Source organism: Lampetra planeri, chromosome 27 (genome assembly GCF_965212315.1).
Source record: "Lampetra planeri chromosome 27, kcLamPlan1.2.h2, whole genome shotgun sequence".
In the NCBI taxonomy this organism is placed as follows: Eukaryota; Metazoa; Chordata; class Hyperoartia; order Petromyzontiformes; family Petromyzontidae; genus Lampetra; species Lampetra planeri.
Window position 1 is genome coordinate 6,845,864 of NC_136133.1, and position 19,783 is coordinate 6,865,646.

Genomic DNA, 19,783 nt, shown 5'->3' on the forward strand with positions numbered 1-19,783 from the left:
CCCCATCCATCCATCCCCAGGTGGCTCCCCCGCTTCTCCCGTCTCACCCACATCGCGCCGATGGGATCCATCCAGCAGCGGTGGCGGCAGCGGCAGCAGCTGCTCCTCCTCGTGTCGGCGCTCCGCTTCTGCTGCTTCTGCTGCTGGGCACCGCGGTGCCTGGGCGCGGAAGCGGGCCCGGCCCCCCGGCCGCACATCGTCTTCATCCTCGTGGACGACCAAGGGTTCAACGACATCGGCTACCACAACCCGCACGTGCGCACGCCGCACCTCGACCGGCTGGCAGCGCAGGGGGTGCGTGCGTGCGCGCGATCCACGGTCCTTGCTCACCGCACCTGGGCGGGGTGGGGGGAGGGGGCCTGGGGGTAGGGGGCCTGGGAGGGGAGGGGGGAAGTTTAGCGCCAATCATTGCAGGCGACGCGATTAATATGCGAGCGGGGAGACAAATTTAGATTATTTATTTTAGTAAAAAAAATTTTATTGATAAATATTCAAGGGACTCCTGCGGAATAAGGGGAGGGTGATTGAGCTGCCCCCCACCTTCAGAGTTAATAAAAAATATATACTAGCTCTACCCGGCGTAACATACGCCGATCTAGCATATGTTATTTAAACATTCACGCAATTATTTATTTTTAACTAATATTCTTTTTAATCAAAGATTTCTCTAAAGACACAATTGTCAATTTTGGGTTGTTTTCCGACACAACACTAAGTGAATCAATTGATCTGACTCTTGATAGAGTAACGTATAATTGGGAGCCAGTTGAGTTGTTGCTGTAAAAAATGCTTTTAAACCGTTGAATTGTAGGAAATAAAACCCTTCCGTGAAAGCGTGCGGTCATGCAGCGGTTAGCGCACCGCGCTACGAACCCGGTGACCCGAGTTCGATTCCCGCTCACAACAACCAACACCAGCGACGATTATCTGAACCGGTCCTGGGCCTTTCCTAGGTTGACTCAGCCTCACATGGGTACCTGGCTGTGGTGTGTAAACATCGCCACTGGGGAGACAAAGGCGGCCGGGCATGGTGCTGGCCACCCACCCCCTCGTGTGCCGTGCCGGCCTTCATAGGTGCTCCTCGCTAACAGCACTTGCCCCAACAGTCTGCTAAGGCTGTACGGGGGGATCTTTGTCTTTGCGTGCGTGCAGGTGCGCTTGGAGAATTACTACGTGCAGCCCATTTGTACCCCAACCAGGAGCCAGCTGCTCACGGGCCGGTAGGTTATCGCGTCATTTACCGAGTGTAACGGACCAGTTCAACGAGTGACCAACGACGGACCAATTGTCTGGTTGACCACTCGATTGGCTACATTTACCTGGCTGACCGAGTGACTGTGGACGTCTGTGAAAAAGAGCTTAATTGATTATCGGATCCGATGCTGATTCCGACCAAGTGATCAGTGAGTTGACCAAGTTAAATGCTTGACCGCCTGACTAATTCATTTAAGCTATTCATCAATCAATTACCGATTAACTGATGAGTCAACTCATTTATTGAGTCATTAGCTCACTGGTGGAATGTTCTACCAATGAATTGAATTACTATCTGCTCAAGTAGCAAGAGACTCTCATCGACAGACTCATTTTCGGTATAATAAGTGACCAACTAATTTACTCATCGATTATATTAAACGGCCGATGATAAATTGAAGAGCAGACTGAGCATTGCATAAATCTAATTTTAAAAACCCAAAGTGAATGGCCACTAAATAGCCGACCAAACAGCTGATCAATTGACCAACACTCTACCCAATCAATCGATCATCTTGCTCAACGCAAGAAACGGTGTGAACTCTTTTGAGCGTGTTAACTTTTCACAGACTTCACCGTTTGTCACTGACTGCTTGACGGTTTTTTTGGGACTTTTGGGCCTTGTGCTCATCAACGGTGGCAGTAAAACCAAGAAAAACTAAACTATAAACTATTTTTTATTTTATTTTACAAGGTAAGACCCAACTGAGCTATAAGCTCTTATTTAAGAAGCGACCTGGCCACAAGTGATATCTCAACGAAGTGGCTTATCGTGTGGGCATTTATAGCAGCCATTTACTCTAAACACGTGATGTTGATTCTAAATGTGCAGGGGAAAACCGGAAGATCCAGAGGAAAATGCACGCGACCACGGGGAGAACATACAAACTCCAAATATATATCAGGCGTAAGGGTCGGGATCTAACCCACGACCTCTTGCGTACCAGGCGAGGTAGTTAACATCTCGCGAATCAACTGTTCACCCACCTCTCCACCCACACCCCACCCACCCATTCCCACTCGCCCACCCTCCGACGCCCCCTGACACCCCTCACCTCGCAGGTACCAGATCCACACGGGGATGCAGCACTCCATAATCCGTGCCCGCCAGCCGTCGTGCCTGCCAGCGGAGGTGCCCACTCTGGCCGAGGCGCTGCGGGAGGGCGCAGGCTACGCCACGCACGCCGTGGGCAAGTGGCACCTGGGCTTCTGGCGCCGTGAATGCCTCCCCACGAGCCGCGGGTTCGACTCCTTCCTGGGCTCGCTCACGGGCAGCGCCGACCACTTCACGCACACCGCCTGCGCCGCAGGGGGGGGCGCCGGCTCCGCCGCCGACGACGGGGCAACGTCTGCGGCAGCGGAGGAGAAGGGGGCAGCAGCGGCGGTGGGCGTGCCGCAGGCAGCATCTGGGGCAGCGGCGGCGGTAGACCCGGCGTCGAGGGCAGCGGGCATATCTGGAGCAACAGGGCCGGCGTCTGGGGCTGCAGCGGCGAGAGAAGCGGCATCGGGCGTATCGGGAGCAGCAGGGGCGGCCGGCACACTGCGGGCAGCGTCTGGGGCAGCAGCAGCAGATATAGCAGGGGCAGTAGATGTAGCAGCATCAAGGGCAGGAACTAGGTCAGCAGGGGCAGACTTAGGATCAAGGGCAGCAGCAGGAGCAGCAGCAGCGGTAATTGGAGGAGCAAGTGGTAAGGAGGGTGATGCTGCTGCTGATGATGAGAGGGCAGCAGAGTTTCAAAGTGGAAGGAATGATCCTGCACGAGGAATTGACAAAGGCTCGAGCAGCAGCATCAGCAGCTTAAAACGAGGTCAAACGAAGAAGCAGGAAGCTAAATTGAAATTGTCATCACCACCAGCCCCTCAGCCGTGGCGAGCGAGTCATGCGGGAGGGGCAGGGAGGCGAGCAGACACGAAGATGAAGATGATGGAGATGAAGAAGATGAAATTGAAGACTTCTGTCCACAAGAAGGCAACTTGGAGACGTCCTCGGTCAACATCGTCTTCCTCTCCCTCAGCTTCCTCCTTTTCGTCCACCTCCTCCATCTCTTCTTCGCCTAACGATGACCAAACCGCCATGGGGACGGGCGGCGCCCCTGGCAAGAGGGTCGGGTCCCGGGGAGGTGGAGACTCCGGCACGGCTGCTGCTCCTGCAAGGCCCTCCGAGGTCTACTCCGACCACAACGAAGACGAGGCCACACGGGAGCCTCACCGCCATCACCACCACCAGCAGCAGCAGCAGCAGCACCACCACGAGCACCCCGAGTCTCCGCAAGAAGCAGATCGAGAGCCGGGTCTCTTCCATCTGGGGAGGGTGGCGGCAGCGGCGGTGAGGCTGAGAGGGAAGACCCGTGCTGGCGGTGGTGCGGGCTTGCTGTGTGGCTACGACCACTCCGATGGAGAGACCCCGGACTACGAAGCGGCGGGGAGCTACTCTACGGAGGTTTACACGAGCGCTGTGCTGCGCCTGCTCGAGCAGCACTGGAGGGAGGGCAACGTGGGGCAGCAGCAGGAGGGGCAGCAGCAGGGGCAGCAGCAGGGCCAGCACCAGCAGCAGGGCCAGCACCAGCAGAAGGGCCAGCACCAGCAGCAGGAAAAGCAGGGGGAGCAGCAGGGGCAGCAGCAGGGGCAGCAGCAGCAGAAGGGGCAGCAGCAGCAGGGCCAGCAGGGGGAGCAGCAGGGGCAGCAGCAGGGGCAGCAGCAGCAGAAGGGGCAGCAGGGGGAGCAGCAGGGGCAGCAGCAGCAGGGACAGCAGCAGGGGCAGCAGCAGAGACAGCAGGGCCAGCACCAGCAGCAGGGACAGCAGCAGCAGGGACAGCAGCAGCAGAAGGGACAGCAGCAGGGAGAACAGGGGCAGCACAAGCAGCAGAAACAACAGCAGCAGCAGGGGCAGCAACAGCAGCACCAGCAGCAGAGACAGCAGCAGCCTGGGCAGCAGCAACACCAGCAGCAGGGACAGCAGCAGGGGCAGAAGCAGGGGCAGCAGCAGGGTGAGAAGCAGGGAGAACAGGAGCAGCACAAGCAGCAGAAACAGCAGCAGGGGCAGCAACAGCAGGGGCAGCAGCAGGGACATCAGCAGCCTGGGCAGCAGCAACACCAGCAGCAGGGACAGCAGCAGGGGCAGAAGCAGCAGGAGCAGCCGCTGCAGAGACAACAGCCGCAGCGGCAGCAGCATCAGAAGGGGCAGCAGCAGCAGGGACAGCAGCAGAAGGGACAGCAGACGGGACACCAACACGGGCAGCAGCAGGGGCAGCAGCAGGGGCAGCAGCAGCGGCAGCATGAGAAGGGACAGAAGCAGGGACAGCAGCAGCAGCAGCCTGGGCAGCAGCAAAAGGGACACCAACAGGGGAAGCAGCAGGGGCAGCAGCAGGGGCAGCGGCAGGGGGAGCTGGAGCAGCAGGGGCAGCATGAGAAGGGACAGCAGCAAGGACAGCAGCCACAGGGACAGGAGCAGCAGCTTGGGCAGCAGCAGAAGGGGCAGCAGCAGCAGAGACATCAGCAGGAACAGCTGCAGCAGCGGGGGCAGCAGCAGGAGGGAAAGCAGCAACACCAGCAACAGGGACAGCCGCAGCCTGGGCAGCAAAACAAACAACAGCAGGAGCAGCACCAGCAGCAGCAGAAGGGACAACAGCAACACGGGCAGCAGCAGAAGGCACAACAGCAGAAGCAGAAGGGACAGCAGCAGGGGCAGCAGGATCAGCAACAAAAGAAGCAGTTACTGCAGGAGCAGTTACATGTACAACAGCAGAAGCAGCAACAGCTACAGCAACAGCAGCTACACATACAACAGCAGAAGCAGCAGTTGCAGCAACAGTTGCAGCAGCAGTTACACGCACAGCAATTGCAGCAGGGGCAACATCTGACGCAACAACAGCAGCAGCAGTCAGGTGTACAACAGCACCAGCAGCAACAGCAGCAGCACAATGATCATCATCGGCAGTTACACGGTCAGCAACAGCTAAATCGGCATCAAAAACAGCAGTCACACGTCCAGCAGCAGCAGCAGCAGCAACCACAGCAATCACGTGCGCAGCTGCAACTAATTGGGCATCAACAGCTGCATCAACAAAAGCAGCAGCAGCAGCAGCAACCACACGAGCAGCTGCGACACAATGGGAAGCAGATGCATGGGCAGTTTCAGCTACATGGGCAGCAACAGCAGCAGCAGCGTGGACAGCAAAAACGAAGGGGTCAACAGGTGGCGGTGGGGCAGCGTGGGCAAAGGCGTGGAAGGTGGGCAGCGAAGCGGGGTAGCGGGCAGCAGTGGCGCGGGGCCCGGGCGCTGCCCGCGAGAATGGGTGTGCTGAGGGCAGTGGCGGGCAGAGACCAGCAACAGATGCATCAGAGAGAAGGGCAGTCTCGATTGCAGCAGGGGCGAGAGCAGAAGACAGGAGGGCAGCGTGAGATGCAACATGCAAAAGGACAGCAGCAGAGGGAAGAGAAGCAGGCAAATGGGCAGATGCAGCAGCAGGTGCAACAAGGAGGAGGAGAGCAGAATAATCGACAGGGAGAGGTGCAGCAGACAGGATGGCAGCAGACAAAAGGGCAGCAACAGCAGGCGCAGCAGGACAAAGGGAAGCAAGTAAAAAGGCAGCAGAAGATGCAACGGCAAGGAGCGCAGCAGCAGCAGTGGCAAAAACAGCAGGGAGGATGGCAGCTGGTAACAGAGCAGCACGAGCAGCAGGTGCAGCAGGGAGAAGGGCAGCAGCAGGAGCAGAAGGCAGGAGGGCAGCAGCAGAAGATGCAACAAATAGGAGGGCAGCGGAACAGAGGACAGCAGACAAGCGGGCAGGAGAATCCGACTGAGGGGCAGGCGCAGATGCAGCAGACAGGAGGGCAACAGCACCAGAGAGGGCAGCAGAGTGGAGGGCAGCAGCATCAGAGAGAAGGGCAGCAACAGAAGCATCAGGCAGGCGGGCAGCAAACAGGAGCACAGCACCACCAGAGAGAAGGGCAGCAGAGTGGAGGACAGCAACACCAGGGAGGGCAGCATCAGGGAGCAGGGCATCAGCAGGCAGGAGGGCAGCATCATCAGGGGGGACATCAGGACGGAGAGCAGCCGGAAGTAGGGCAGCATCTGGCAGAAGAGCAGCAGGCAGAGCAGCAGCAGCACGTAAAAGGGCAACAACATCAGGGAGAAGGGCAGCAGGCAGGAGGGCAGCAGCAGCAGGTAAAAGGGCAACAACATCAGGGAGAAGGGCGGCAGGCAGGAGGGCAGCAGCAGCAGCAGCAGCAGGTAAAAGGGCAACAACATCAGGGAGAAGGGCAGCAGGCAGGAGAGCAGCAGCAGCAGAAGCCGATGTTCGTGTACGTGGCGTTCCGCGCGCCGCACGCCCCGGCGCAGGCTCCGCGCCGCTTCGTGCTGCCCTACGCGCATCTCTGGAGCGTGGAGCGCCGCAGGCACCTCGCCATGGTCACCGCGCTGGACGAGGCTGTGAGGAACATCACGCGCGCACTCAAGGTGAGGGCACCTCCTCTTCCTCAACATCCGTCGTCAAAAAGCCTCTCCGCCCTCTACCACTCCGTTTGAACGTCGCTCACTGACTCCTTCCACTTGTGCCGAGGGTTGGGGCTCACCGGACTGGCCGTGTCGTCTCATCCCACGCTGCGTTCATCCATCACCCCCACCGCTACCACCACAACCACCACACTGCAGGTCGCAAGAACTCACCCACTCGCTCACTTACCTACTCGCCCACTCACTCATTTGTACTCTCAACCACTCAACTGATCAACAATGCACTCACCCACTCACTCATTTGTACTCTCAACCACTCAACAACACACTCACTCACCTACTCGCCCACTTACTCATTTATACTGATCAACCACTCAACAATACACTCACCCACTCACTCATTTGTACTCTCAACCACTCAACCGATCAACAATACACTCACCCACTCACTCATTCGTACTCTCAACCACTCAACAACACACTCACTCACCTACTCGCCCACTTACTAATTTATACTGATCAACCACTCAACAATACACTCACCCACTCGCGCACTTACTCACCTACTCACCCACTTACCTACTCACTCCCTCGCCCATCAACTCACCCGCTCACCCACTCAGAGCACTGCAGGTCACAGCAGCATGACAACAACTACAATAACCATCACGTGCTGCGCGACTCCACCCTGAGCACCGACAAAAAACACCACAATCGCCACGACAATCACCACGTTGATGATTACCACGCGATTTATAAACCCGGGAGAGCTTCGACGAGTCTCAAGACTCCTTTTCAGAAGTGCCCTGATACATTCAGATGTTTAACCAATTCCCCCCATTGTCATCATTTTTGACTGATGATGGTGCTGGTAACAATGATGTTGGTAACTATGACAACCATGACGATGGTGACACCAATAACAACCGTGTGGTGATCACGACGGGCATCGCTCGTTTTGCCACCCATTGCAGAGGTCTACGGGTTGACCGGTGCGGCTGCCCTGGTCAATACTGCGGGTGCGCTCATTGTACCCAGTTGGCAACATCGCCTCCAAACTGCACAAGAGTCTTTGAGTCTGAAAGATAAATTAGGCTCTCCTAGGGCAACGATGCCAACGTCGGTAACGCCGTCATCATCTTCCCTCCTAGCGCTACGGCTACTACAACAACACCGTCATCGTGTACTCCACGGACAACGGGGGGCAGCCGTACATCGGGGGCAGCAACTGGCCACTGCGGGGCCGCAAGGGCAGCTACTGGGAGGGCGGGATGCGTGCCGTCGGCTTCGTGCACAGCCCGCTCATCCCGGCGCGGCGCCAGGGCTCCGTGAGCCGCGGGCTCATCCACGTCACCGACTGGTTCCCCACCTTGGCTCGCCTCGCTGGGGTCGACCTGCCCGCCTTCTTCGCGGCGAGGAGGAGGAAAAGGAGGCTGGCGGAAGGAGGGGACGAAGGAGCCGGAGGAGACGGAGAAGGAGACGGGACAGATGGCAAGGGAGGAGACTGGCATGGAGATGGGACCGGACGGGCGGATGTGGTCGCAGGTGGTGGGAGGGGAGGTGAAACGGGAGATGGGAGGGTGGGCCAAGGGTCGTGGGGCCAGGGGAGAGGTGGGAGAGAAGGTGGGACAGAAGACGCGAGAGGTGATGGGAAAAGAGATCAGAGGGATGGGAGCGGAGGTGGGGCCAGACGAGAAGGTGTGGCAGGTCATGGGATAACAGGTGGGAAAGGAGAACACAGAAACGCTATGACAGGAGGTCAGAGAGGAGATGGGACCACACGAGTAGATGTGGCTGGAGGTGGGAGAGGAGAAGGGACAGGAGGTGCGAGCAGACGAAAAGGGGACGGTGCAGGAGGACGTGGCAAAGGAGACGAGCGAGAAGGTGGGAATGGCGCTGGTGGAGGATCAGACGGTACTGGTGAGGGATCAGACCGGCTGCCCCTGCCCCTGGACGGCTTTGACGTGTGGGATGTCATCTGCCAGGGCAGTGAGTCGCCACGGAAGGAAATTCTACACAACATCAACCCGATGAAGGTGAGTGTCCGAGTCCTTATGTTGGTGGCCCGCTCTGGCACACTGCGCGAACATCTCGCCACGGTGGCTAGATGTTAACTACCTCGCCTGGTGTTCAGGAAGTCGTGGGTCCGAATCCGACCCTGACGCATATATATATTTGGAATTTGCATGTTCTCCCTGTGCTTGCGTGGATTTTTCTCCAGGTCATAGTATTGAGAGTATTTGGATGCTATAAATTGCCACATGATAAGCCACTTCGCTGAGCTATCATTTGTGGCCAGATCGCTTCTGAAAAAGAGCTCAGTGGACCTTACCTGGTAAAACAACTGTCCACGTGGCATCATTGCACAGAGCAAACTGCGAGTGTAATTTACAAATACTTTATTTATATTAAGTGACTTGCTACTTTGCACTCCGATCGCGTTTTTGTATTGTGTGTTACCCGTCCCCTACTGGACATATGTGAAAAAGAGCTTCATAGTTAATCGGATCCTTCCAGTTTAAATAAAGATTCTGAATACAATGCAAATAATGATGATGATTATCTCTGTAAATCTCTCTTGTCCACTCGCTAACCTGTTCACCTGCTCTCACCTGCCACCCTTCTCACCGTGCCAAACTCCTTGCTCACCTCTTGCTTTCTCACCCCTGATCTGCAATGTCATCTCTCACCACTCACCCATCACATCATCCCTCGCCTGTCATCTCACCTATCTCCTCCGACCCCTTACTCTTCACCTCACCGATCGCCTTGCACTCCTCACTGCCGACACATCATCTCTCACCACTCACCCGTCACATCGCCTGTCACCTGCCAACGCCTCACCCGTGCCAACTCACAAATCACCTACGACCCCCTGACCTGGCTCGTCGCCACCACTCACCGATCACCTTTCACCTGCTCACATCTCACTCCACCCACCCACCACCACAGCGCGTTTCTAGACATGCAATCGTTCAGCGACAGAGGGTCGGCCCCTCCCTCTCATCCTCGTCCTCCTCATCCTCCTCGTCATCATCGCCCTCCTCCTCGCACTGGGCGTGCAGCCTGGGCGTCTGGGATTGCCACGTGACCGCCGCGCTGCGCTCGGGGCCCTGGAAGCTGCTGACCGGGGATCCTGGTCACGGCGACTGGGTCCCCGTTCGGACGGGGCCGGAGCTCCAGGGCCGCTGGTGGAACCTGGAGAGGCGTTCCTACTCGCGAGCGAGGATCACAAAGGGCGGCAACAGCGGCAAGAGCGTCAAGGGCAGCAAGGGCAGTGGAGGGAAGGACGAGAGGAGAAAGAGGAAAGGGAAGAAGAAAAGGAGCCGGAGAGGGAGGAGAGGGTCAGTGATAGAGGAAGAGGCGAGGGCATCATCATCATCCTCGTTGTCTTTGTCTCATTCTTCTGTTTCATCATCAGGGGCGTCATCATCAGCGTCGCCGAGCGGCAATCTCGAGACAAGATTATTCCCCAGCCACTACACGAACAGCAACGTCATCGACAGCAGCAACTACATCCTGCAGCAGCAGCAGCTGCTGCAGCGGCACGTGGACAGCAAGCTGAGCCCAGCTGGGGGCAAGGATGGCACTGGGCCCGGCTTCAGCTGCAGGGACAGCAAACGGCACTGCGGCCAGGGTGACAACAACGGGACGATGAGAACGCACAGCAACAGCAAGAGGAGAAAGTTGCTTCAAGGCGACAGCAGCCCGCGGAACAGCAATGCGAGGAGCAGCAACGGGAGCAACGGCAACGCAGACAGAAGTAACAGCCACCGTGGCGACAGCAGCTTAACCAACAGCCATCCCAGCAACGGCAACCGCAGCAACGCTCACCGGGGTGCCGTGACTCGACGGGATAGCAGCAGCGACGGCAGAGACGGCCATCGAAGCGACAGCCATGCGAGCAACGGCACCGAGAGCACGAGCACGTGTGCGCACGGCTGCGGGAGTAACGACAGCCGTAGCAAGGGCCACTCGAGCGCCAGGAGCGCTCCCGTGACGGCATACCTACTGAGCAAGGTGACCAAGATGACGGGCAGCCACAGCGCGGTGGTCGGGGTGGGCTTCGTGGGGTTCCCGGTGAAGGACTCGGCACCGCCGCGAGGAGGAGGAGGAAGGGGTGATGGTGGAGAAAAAAGAGGTAAAGGTGGTGGAGCAGGAAGAGGTGGCGATGGTGGAGGAGGAGGAGGAAGGGGTGATGATAGTGCAGATATAGGTAAAGCAGGAGGAGGCGATAAAGGTGGTGGTCGTGGTGTCGCTGGAGGAGACAGAGGCGGAGGAGGAGGAGAAGGTGGTGGACGAGTTAGCAGTGGAGGAGGTGTAAGAGGAGGAGGCGGTGGAATAGGTGTTGGAGGAGGCAGAGTCGGTGAACGAGGTGGAGGAGCAGTTGGTGGAGGAGAAGGAGGTGGAGGAGGAGGAGGTGGAGGCAGAGCAGCACCGGCAACACCTGCATCGACTCTGGGACTCAAAGGAGACCGCGCGTGGCACCGCCACGTGCAAGTGACCAACGATGACGACGATGACGACTACGATGATGATGACGATGACGACGATGACAGTGACGATGACAGTGGCGGCGGCGACGATGGCGGCGAGGAGGTGAAGATGTTGTGGCTCTTCAATATCTCGGCCGACCCCTACGAGCGACACGACGTCTCCACGCTCTACCCGGAGGTGGTGCTGGGTGAGATGCACTAACAGGCAGCGGACCTACTTGCTGTACTTTCCATCGTGCCTGTCCGCTCTCTCTTTCTCCAGCCTACACCACAAGAGGAGTATGGTGGTAAAAAGTTGTGCCACAAAGCCAGAACGACCAGGGTTCGATTTCCGACTCGGGTTCCTATGTACGTTATCTCCCCCTGTTATGCACGTGTTTCATCAGGGTTTATCTGGTTTCCTCCCATAGTTAAGCAAGTAAAACATGCAATGTCACCGGTATTGGCCGAACATTTCCATCTAATACAAGATCCCCTCCCCCTGAAACGGACCCTTCAAACTCAGTGTGGCTTTCCTAGGTAAGTAAGCCAACATGAATATTATCTTCTCTGTAGCCTCGACATCCATGCATCTTCTCCACTCTCGTTATCTTTCCAATCTCGTCTGCACAGTTTTCCGCGCCCCTCCAATCAACTGACACGTGACATGTTCCCCATTTTCTTGGTTATTTCGGTAAAGTCACGTAGAAGGGAAATAATAAAATAATAAAAATAAAACACAATAAAATACAATTCTCACTACGTTTCGGCCACAACGCAAGCAGCCGTCCTCAGGTGAAGAACAGGGCTGTTATTATTTCCCTTCTACGTGCCTTTACCGAAAGAACTAAGAAGATGAATCCCTGCAGTCACGAAAGCTTTAAATCGAAAAAAAATGTCCCCATTCTTAACCCCTTTCACAATGCATTATTTCGTGCTTTGTTTATTTAGAATGGACGCTATTTACAATATAGGGGGGGGGGGGGGTGGGAATACAGTCGACCCTTCTGCATCTCGACTTTCCCCATCGCGGTTTCGATATATCGCGGGGTCGGCATAAGAAATAAAATGGGAATTCTTTGGGAGTTTTTGGGAGATTTGCGAAAGCCACAGACGACACGCAACATTTTTAGTAACTCAAATGCATAAAATATGTCAGTACTGGTATATTAATGTATTTTATCTTTCAATACCATAAATATACGATTTTTTTTTTAAATCAAATTCTGTAAAAATTTAAGTTTGCGAAAAGAACGCGAAAGCCAGCAGACGACACGCAAAGGTTCGCAGCGCCCCCCCCCCCGAACCCCCCGGCTGGAGGTGCTCGCTTTGCTTGCCAAGGGGATCAACATTTTTTACGCGGATTTTCCAGATCGCGGGTGGCCTGTGGCGTTAATCCCCGCGATGTGGAAGGGTCGACTGTATACTACCCTTCGACACGTTTCGAGAACGTGAGGACTCATGAGACCGGGATGAGTCTCGTTTACAAGAGCGACCTGGAGGCATTGGTCTACCGGTAGGAGGCGATAATCGATATCGGTGTATGATCCCAATGAACAAATTTGCGGTGTGATTTTCGAATTTGGCAAAAAATTGGACCCTGGTGGCAGCACGCAATGGCCTACTCTTGGTGCAGTGTGCAAATCACTGCGCCACCACTCGACACGCGCCCAGAGACACACACAAAGATTCCCCCGTATAGCGTGAACAGACTTTTCGGGCAAGCGCTGTTAGCGAGCACTTATGTAGGGCGGCATGGCACACGAGGGGGTGGGTATCCAGCACCACGCCCAGCCGACTTTGTCTCCCCAGTGGCGATGTTCACACAGCGCATTAGGTACTCATTTGAGGCTGAGTTGACCTAGGGGATGCCCAGAACCGGTTCAGATAATTGTCACTGGTGGTGGCCGCGAGCGGGAATCGAATTCGGGTCGCTGAGTTTATAGTGCGGAACACTAACTACTAAACTACGGCTCCCCCCCACAAACACACACTTGCAATTACGTACACATAGGAAGAACTACCAACAAATCACATGGACTGAATATCACAGCGAGTACGCAACGGGAATCGTGCCAAACAGCTCATTTGGCTCCTTCCATAACGCGAGCATATCGACCAGGGGATCTCGAATCATTGTCATCATAAATCAATCACATGACTACGCACTCCCACTTTCTACCACCTTCACCACTGCCCCGCCTCTAACCCCGGTCTCCCTACCCCCCCCCCTTGTGGTGTCTCGCCTCTCCCCACCTCCCAGGCCTGCTGCTCCGTCTCGCTGCGTACAACCGCTCAGCGGTGCCCGTGTGGTTCCCTCCTCACGACCGGCGAGCCGACCCGGGCCTCACAGGCGGAGCGTGGCTTCCCTGGGACCCTGCCCCCTCACCACCACCACCATCATCAGGGTCATCACCATCATCAGGGTCATCATCAGAATCAACAACATCAAAATCATCAGAAGAGTCATCTTCATTGGAAGTAGCGACATCATCGTCATCCCAACCGTCACCACCATCTCAAGGTTCCACATTATCAGCGTCACCGTCGTCATCGTCATCCGCAAAGGTTCTCAACGTCAACCCAACGGCGACAAAGCAGCGGCAGCAGCAGCGGCATCAGCAAAAGCAGCGTGTTAAGGCTCATCGTCAGCAGCAGCAGAAAGGACAACAGCAGAAGACACCAGCACCACCACAAAAACACAATCATCAGACTCAGGAGCAGCAAAAGCAGAAACAACAGCAGAAGCCACCACAGAAAAATAATCACCAGTCTCAGAAGCAGAAGCAGCAGCACCAAAAGCAGCATCTGAAAAAGAAACAGCAGCAGCAGCAGAAGCAGAAGAGACTTCAGCAGAAAATGAGACAAAAGGTGGCTCGGCAGAGAGAGAGGCAGCGCGAGAGGAAGATGCAGGCGGAGAAGAGGAGAGCGGAGGCGCGAGAGAAGAGCCGGAGTTGCCCGCTGTGCAAGCTCCGCTCGTACTTTCACAAACTCAACGTCGCCCTCACGCTGAACCGCATCTGAGCTTTTCCTGTTCCCATCTTCTAAGCCGGGGTGGGGGTGGAGAAGCTTTCCACTTTACTTAGGGGCCATTGCAGTGACACAAGTGACTGAGTTTAGCACTGTGATGACATCATCTTACTACTCTATTTAAGCGCGGTAACATGAAGACTTCTTCACAATTATGGCAAATCGCCTGATGAAGCTAGTTGTAATCACCAGCGAAACATAGTACTCAAATCGTACATTTTATGGGTTTACTCTCCAACACACCGGTGGTAGCTAATCGACACGTTTCGCTTTACGTGACGAACCTTACCGAGTGGCTGTGTCGGGTGGTGGTGGGTTAACGACACATTTACATTGACGCGATCTAACCAAAAAAGAAACCCCTTTATTATGAACAAGTGACCGAGCAGGACATACAAAAATAACATTCACACAGCGTTGTTTCCATGCCAAATATATCCACCCTCTAGTATCCGATTAGTGCGGCTAAGACGCTTGCTGTAACGCGAGCAAAGGTCGTTTGAAGGGGGGGGGGGGCTGTTTCGAAGTGGCAGGCCTTGTGTGGCCCTGGGCCGTTTTAATCGGGGCCGCGGGGTACTGCATGCAGCGGCCTGCGTGCTGCAGTTTCCTCTCGACGGCTCCCATTGACCCCCCCCGCCCCCGGTCAAGTATTGACGTCACTTCGCTCGTCTCCTCCGCGAGAAACAGAGAAATAACTGAACTTCAAACATACACACAGGAGGGGGCGCAGCATTGCGCATTCAAGCGATCTCAGCCTTATGCAGACCACCAGCTCAAAAGAGCTGAACGCGTGGCATATTTTGCTGTGTAGTAACCCTCCCCCCCCCTACATTTTTTAGAGTTGAGAATACGTGGCCATTCCAACAGGCAGCAGTGACACAGATGGTCTCTACCAGGGATACAACTACATTTGGCTTTTTGACAAAGTAGTGTCAATCATTTAATTAACGCCATAGAGATGATGATGATGATGGTTATATGTTTATACAAAGTGGTACATATTTGATCGGGCTCTGAAGACATAGGCGATGTGGACGCGCAACAGGCTGGTCGACTATTTGGTGGAGGGGTTTCGGAAAGCTGAAACTCCGGAGTGAAAAGCAAACGACCCATGTGCCTTTAAAGTACCTTTTCAGCCAGTGCAGAGTACGTCCAGCTACGAATTACGGAGCTGTGCATGGCTGCAAATTATGCTGAGAAATTGGAAATGCTAATTCAGACTCCCAGAGTCGTTGGTAGGACCCATTGCGATAGTAGGACCCACATGATTGCATTGCAACACGAGGAGATAACGTGCCGGACAGGACAACCACTGTGAAGATGGACGACCACCACGGCAAGAATGTATATTTGAATGAAATATGAGTAGATTATTCCATTATTAATACTATAGTTACGCTTGTTTACATAGAAGAAAGCCTCGCTCGGTCCCAAGGGTATTCCAGGAGGGTCCTACCAAGTTTTATATGCAGGACAAGGAATTGTGCATCAGACCACGTGTGCGTAGAAGGGCGGTCGCCCGAAACGTTGCCTATTAATTATATATACCGGGTGTATATCGGTTAGCGTGCTGCGCTACGAACCCAGTGACCCGACTTCGTTTCCCGCTCGCGGCCAACACCAGTGTCAATTATCTGAACTGGTCCTGGGCCTCCCCTAGGTCGACTCGGCCTTAAATAAGTGCCTGGTACGGTGTGTAAACATCGCCACTACGGAGACAATGACGGCCGAGCCTGGTGCTGGCCGAACCACTTGACCCAAATTTCTGTTGAGTGTCTACGGGGGATCTTTGTCTATGAACAATGAACAAGGCAGCCCTTTGTGGTTTATGCTGCGTTTATTTTTAAAATTGTCGTTTTAATTTATGCCACTGTCGTTGATTACACGTTTTTGCGATTGTATTGTTTTAATAATGCATTTATTATGTTTATGTCTTTGTTTTCTGCTTTCAAAGCCGTGTAAATATAAATCTATTACAAATAAAACTGTGTTCACGACATGGTTCACAAATGTGGACATTTCACGAGATATTTTTTCATGGAACAAAACTGAAAAGTGCATGCTTGTAATTACACCGAGAGACAGGAAGAGGATAACGTGGGCTAGAGAACACACTCGAGTGAATTACATTTTCACTGCATCGCACGTTTTAGATGCCTTTTGGCGGCCGTCAGGAACCCTTTTCCTTCCAAATATTAGGAAGCTCCTGGAATGATGCACTTTTAGTTTGTTGTCCTTCCCCCGCACATCCCAGTAGCATGGTGGGCTATGTCCAGTGCTAAATAAGTTCAACATACATACATCATGAAAACTGTTACGAAGGTAAGCTGGCTTGGGGAGTAAGCGTCGCTCCAAGGGATGATGGATGATGGTCAAGAATAATTAAGGTGTTCTCGTCAAGGAATGGAACGCATCCAAGAAGATATCTATCGAGGAAATGGAACAATGAAATCTAAACTATTAAACACAATTTTTTTTACCAGGTAAGGCCCACTGAGCTATATATAGCTCTTTTTCAGAAGCGACCTATCCACAAATCGTTCAACGACGTGGCTTATGTGTCGCCAAAAACTTGAAACCAGTTCGTGTGTAGGAACTATTATTATTCTTCCGATCGTGAGAGATGGCAGCAGCTTGAGGCGGCTTTCATCCAGCAGTCGATTGGCCATGGCTCTTGATAATGATGAAACAAAACTGTTGTCACATTTAATTTAATGTATCTTGAACTTATTTTTCACCTTATATAACCAACCATGTTTTATTCGGAGGTGTGACAATTAGACCAGTTAAACACAAATAATTTGTTAATGGACCCTGAAAAGCATGCAGGCATGCCTGGCAATAACGTGTTCTGTCCTTGGGCTCCATAATAAAAGCAAGTTAATTTCTTAACATATAAGTCACAGTTGTAATATCTAATTCAGTTCTCTATCCAGTAGCAATGATCTGCGGCCATAGCACCTAACTCTAATTATATTCCAATTGCCTGTTACTATTTCAGTCGCCTCTCGTTTTACGTGCGTTTACGTAACGCGATTTTGAAATAGCGCGTTAGATTGACACTTATGTTTGTTATGCGGGAACTATTATTGTCCTTCCCGCTCAAGCGTGTTGGCCATGACGTACGGAATACGCTGCGAGCTAATCGTTAGTCAGGCAGCAAAGTTCAGTAGCAATGCCTGAAGTGCAGTACGACAACCACAAGCACGGGCAGCATCAGCATCTCCTCGCGCGCTATTTTCAAGATCTTGTCAGAGTGAACTTTGTCTTGTGCACACATTTGCCTACCAATATATCCGGTAACCATCTCACTACATGTGTAGTGACTTATATGGAGTCACTAGGGTGGTTAGCACCAGCTACTGTCACAGGAGTGGAACTGTGCATCCTGAGTCTCTCTCTGGCACCAGAGTGGATATGACATGGAAGCGGGCCCGAGGGGACGTCGTTCTGGCGAGGGTCGGAGAGAGAGCAAGTGAGGACGTGATACTCTGTGTGAATCCGAGAGGGCACGTGCCCCGGGGAAGGGGATCAAGGGGGCCCGAAAAGGGGCTCGAGGGACACGTGATATGAGCCAAAGCCTTCTGGTAGGATTTAGAAGGGGGGCGTGGCCGAGGGCGGAGCCAGGCCACGTTCAGCAGGATAAAGGGGCAGTCCCGAAAGGGATCGGGGCCCAGTTGGAATGGAATCCGTCGGTGCTACGTCTCTTCGATCCTCGATCTTCGGTCTTCAATGTTACGCTCGGCATTGTGGGTCAGGCAGTGTGTTGCTGACTGACCCAGGTATGTAGTTACCCCGTTGTGGTCTAGTTAACCGTCTAGTTATCACCTAGATGTAGAACCAGTGTACGTTTACGTAGGAACCCTGTTGGGGTGTTGTAATAAACGTGTTGCCTCCAAGAACAATTGTGTGTCTCCGTATAACAAACACACTACACATTTAAAACATATTTTTTGTTCATGTAATTTTTAAATGTAATTTCTTTAAATAAGTTGTTACTATCTTTAATAAATGTATTATAAATGTAAAATGTACTGTAATCAGTGAAATGTGTAGACGTAAGAATGAGGTTAGACAGCGTGCTCTCCCTAACCCCAACCATTTCCTTTATTTTGATTTTGAGTTATGCACCGTTTTTCAAAAACACAACCCCTGCTGCAATTCACCCAATATTATCATATCTCGATATCTAAGGAGGATTGATTCTGGGAAGTGCTTGAATTGGACACTACCGCGCATCACAGCTGTTACAATCTGCTGCAGACAGAGCTGTCCCTAGGGTACACAGTGAATCTGGGCGACCACCCGGGGCCCCGCGCTTTGGGGGGGGGGTCCCATGCTTCGACGTGATGGTGTCAGATGATACAATACTTCCGATTTTGTTTGATGGCGTCTGGGAACCACCACACTGTGGGATTTCCCCCGGGGACCCGCATGTTGCGGGCAGCAGAATGCATGGCAGCCTGGTCAACAAAGAATTGGGGACTTTCTGAACCCTGCTCAACCACCACTGTCATTTAAAAATGTAATGGCCAAATATGATATGTCCAGCCACAACCTTAACACATATACTGTATCACTCTAATAATCTTAAACAACTACGCTGGTTTGGTCGTCTGCGTGCGTATCTGGACGTTAATTTATTTACGGACCCGCCCAAACAGCTCGCTCTGATTCGATGAAAATAAAACAGCCGGCAAAAAGCCACAGCTCACTTTGATTCGATACAAATAAATAATTAACACGCCCGGAAGAGAGCGATAGCATAGGTTTGGCAAGGTCTGCGCCGCAGTGCTGCAATGCACTGCGGCGCTGCAGTGCACTGACTGCTTCATGGGTACAATGGGTACTTTTCGGTTTATCCGGCTTATTACCATTATTATGTATTGACGTTGATCACGTCTCCATGGACGGCTTGCTGTCTACTTCGGTTGTGTAATTCAGATGTTGTGCATGCTGCTGCTGGTAAGGGCATGTGTTGCATAATATGCAGCATGGGTCCGCGTATCATGTTTGGCACGGATGCAGTTGGCGTTACTGTACATTTATCATGTTTTGGAGTGCCAATCCCATGCACTTTGAAATGTAATAAACTGTCAAAAAAGGTTGCAGCCCGGCCCCCGCCGCTGTCACTCTCTGGCCGTTGCACAAGCCATATCGGAATTTGCGACATGCTAAAACAATGAGTACAGTGTGACACCACCCGGGTAACTCCCGGGATCAAAATGGGCATTGGAAAGTGATCGCTTTATTGAGATGATTATGGTACTACCACAGGGTATTGTGAACGGTTCAGGAGGAGGAGAGGTCTGGATTTCTAAGTCTCACAGTACCGGTAAGAAGCGCCGGGTGGGGGATGCCCTCCACTGGGGTACAAATTCTGTCATTATTAGTATACGATCATGCAATGTTTCTATTTGCAAGCTGTCATAACTCAAACAATCCCCGTTATTGTTCGATTGAGAAATGGAGTGACCCACATCTCTGATACCATATGTGACGAACCCAAAAATCTGATGCATGCGTAAAACACCCACAATGGGAATATGTAAACGTAAAAACACCAACA

General features: G+C 53.4%; 1 protein-coding gene across 1 annotated transcript; it reads left to right on the top strand.

Moving 5' to 3' along the window:
* Positions 1-2: 2 nt before the first annotated feature.
* LOC144727904 (uncharacterized) lies at positions 3-16,211 on the top strand. The gene is made up of 6 exons (XM_078607042.1): positions 3-294; positions 1,153-1,220; positions 2,317-6,712; positions 7,861-8,745; positions 9,662-11,393; positions 13,448-16,211. The coding sequence occupies exons 1-6, from the start codon at positions 61-63 to the stop codon at positions 14,206-14,208; spliced, it is 8,076 nt and encodes a 2,691-aa protein (XP_078463168.1). The 5' UTR covers positions 3-60; the 3' UTR covers positions 14,209-16,211.
* Positions 16,212-19,783: the final 3,572 nt, after the last annotated feature.

What these genes read in the sequence shown, in the direction of transcription:
- LOC144727904 (XM_078607042.1), top strand. Translation starts at nt 61, where the DNA reads ATGGGATCCATCCAGCAGCGGTGGCGGCAGCGGCAGCAGCTGCTCCTC. An exon ending in ACCGGCTGGCAGCGCAGGGG is followed by an intron (nt 295 to 1,152) that starts GTGCGTGCGTGC and finishes GCGTGCGTGCAG; the next exon opens with GTGCGCTTGGAGAATTACTA. An exon ending in AGCCAGCTGCTCACGGGCCG is followed by an intron (nt 1,221 to 2,316) that starts GTAGGTTATCGC and finishes CTCACCTCGCAG; the next exon opens with GTACCAGATCCACACGGGGA.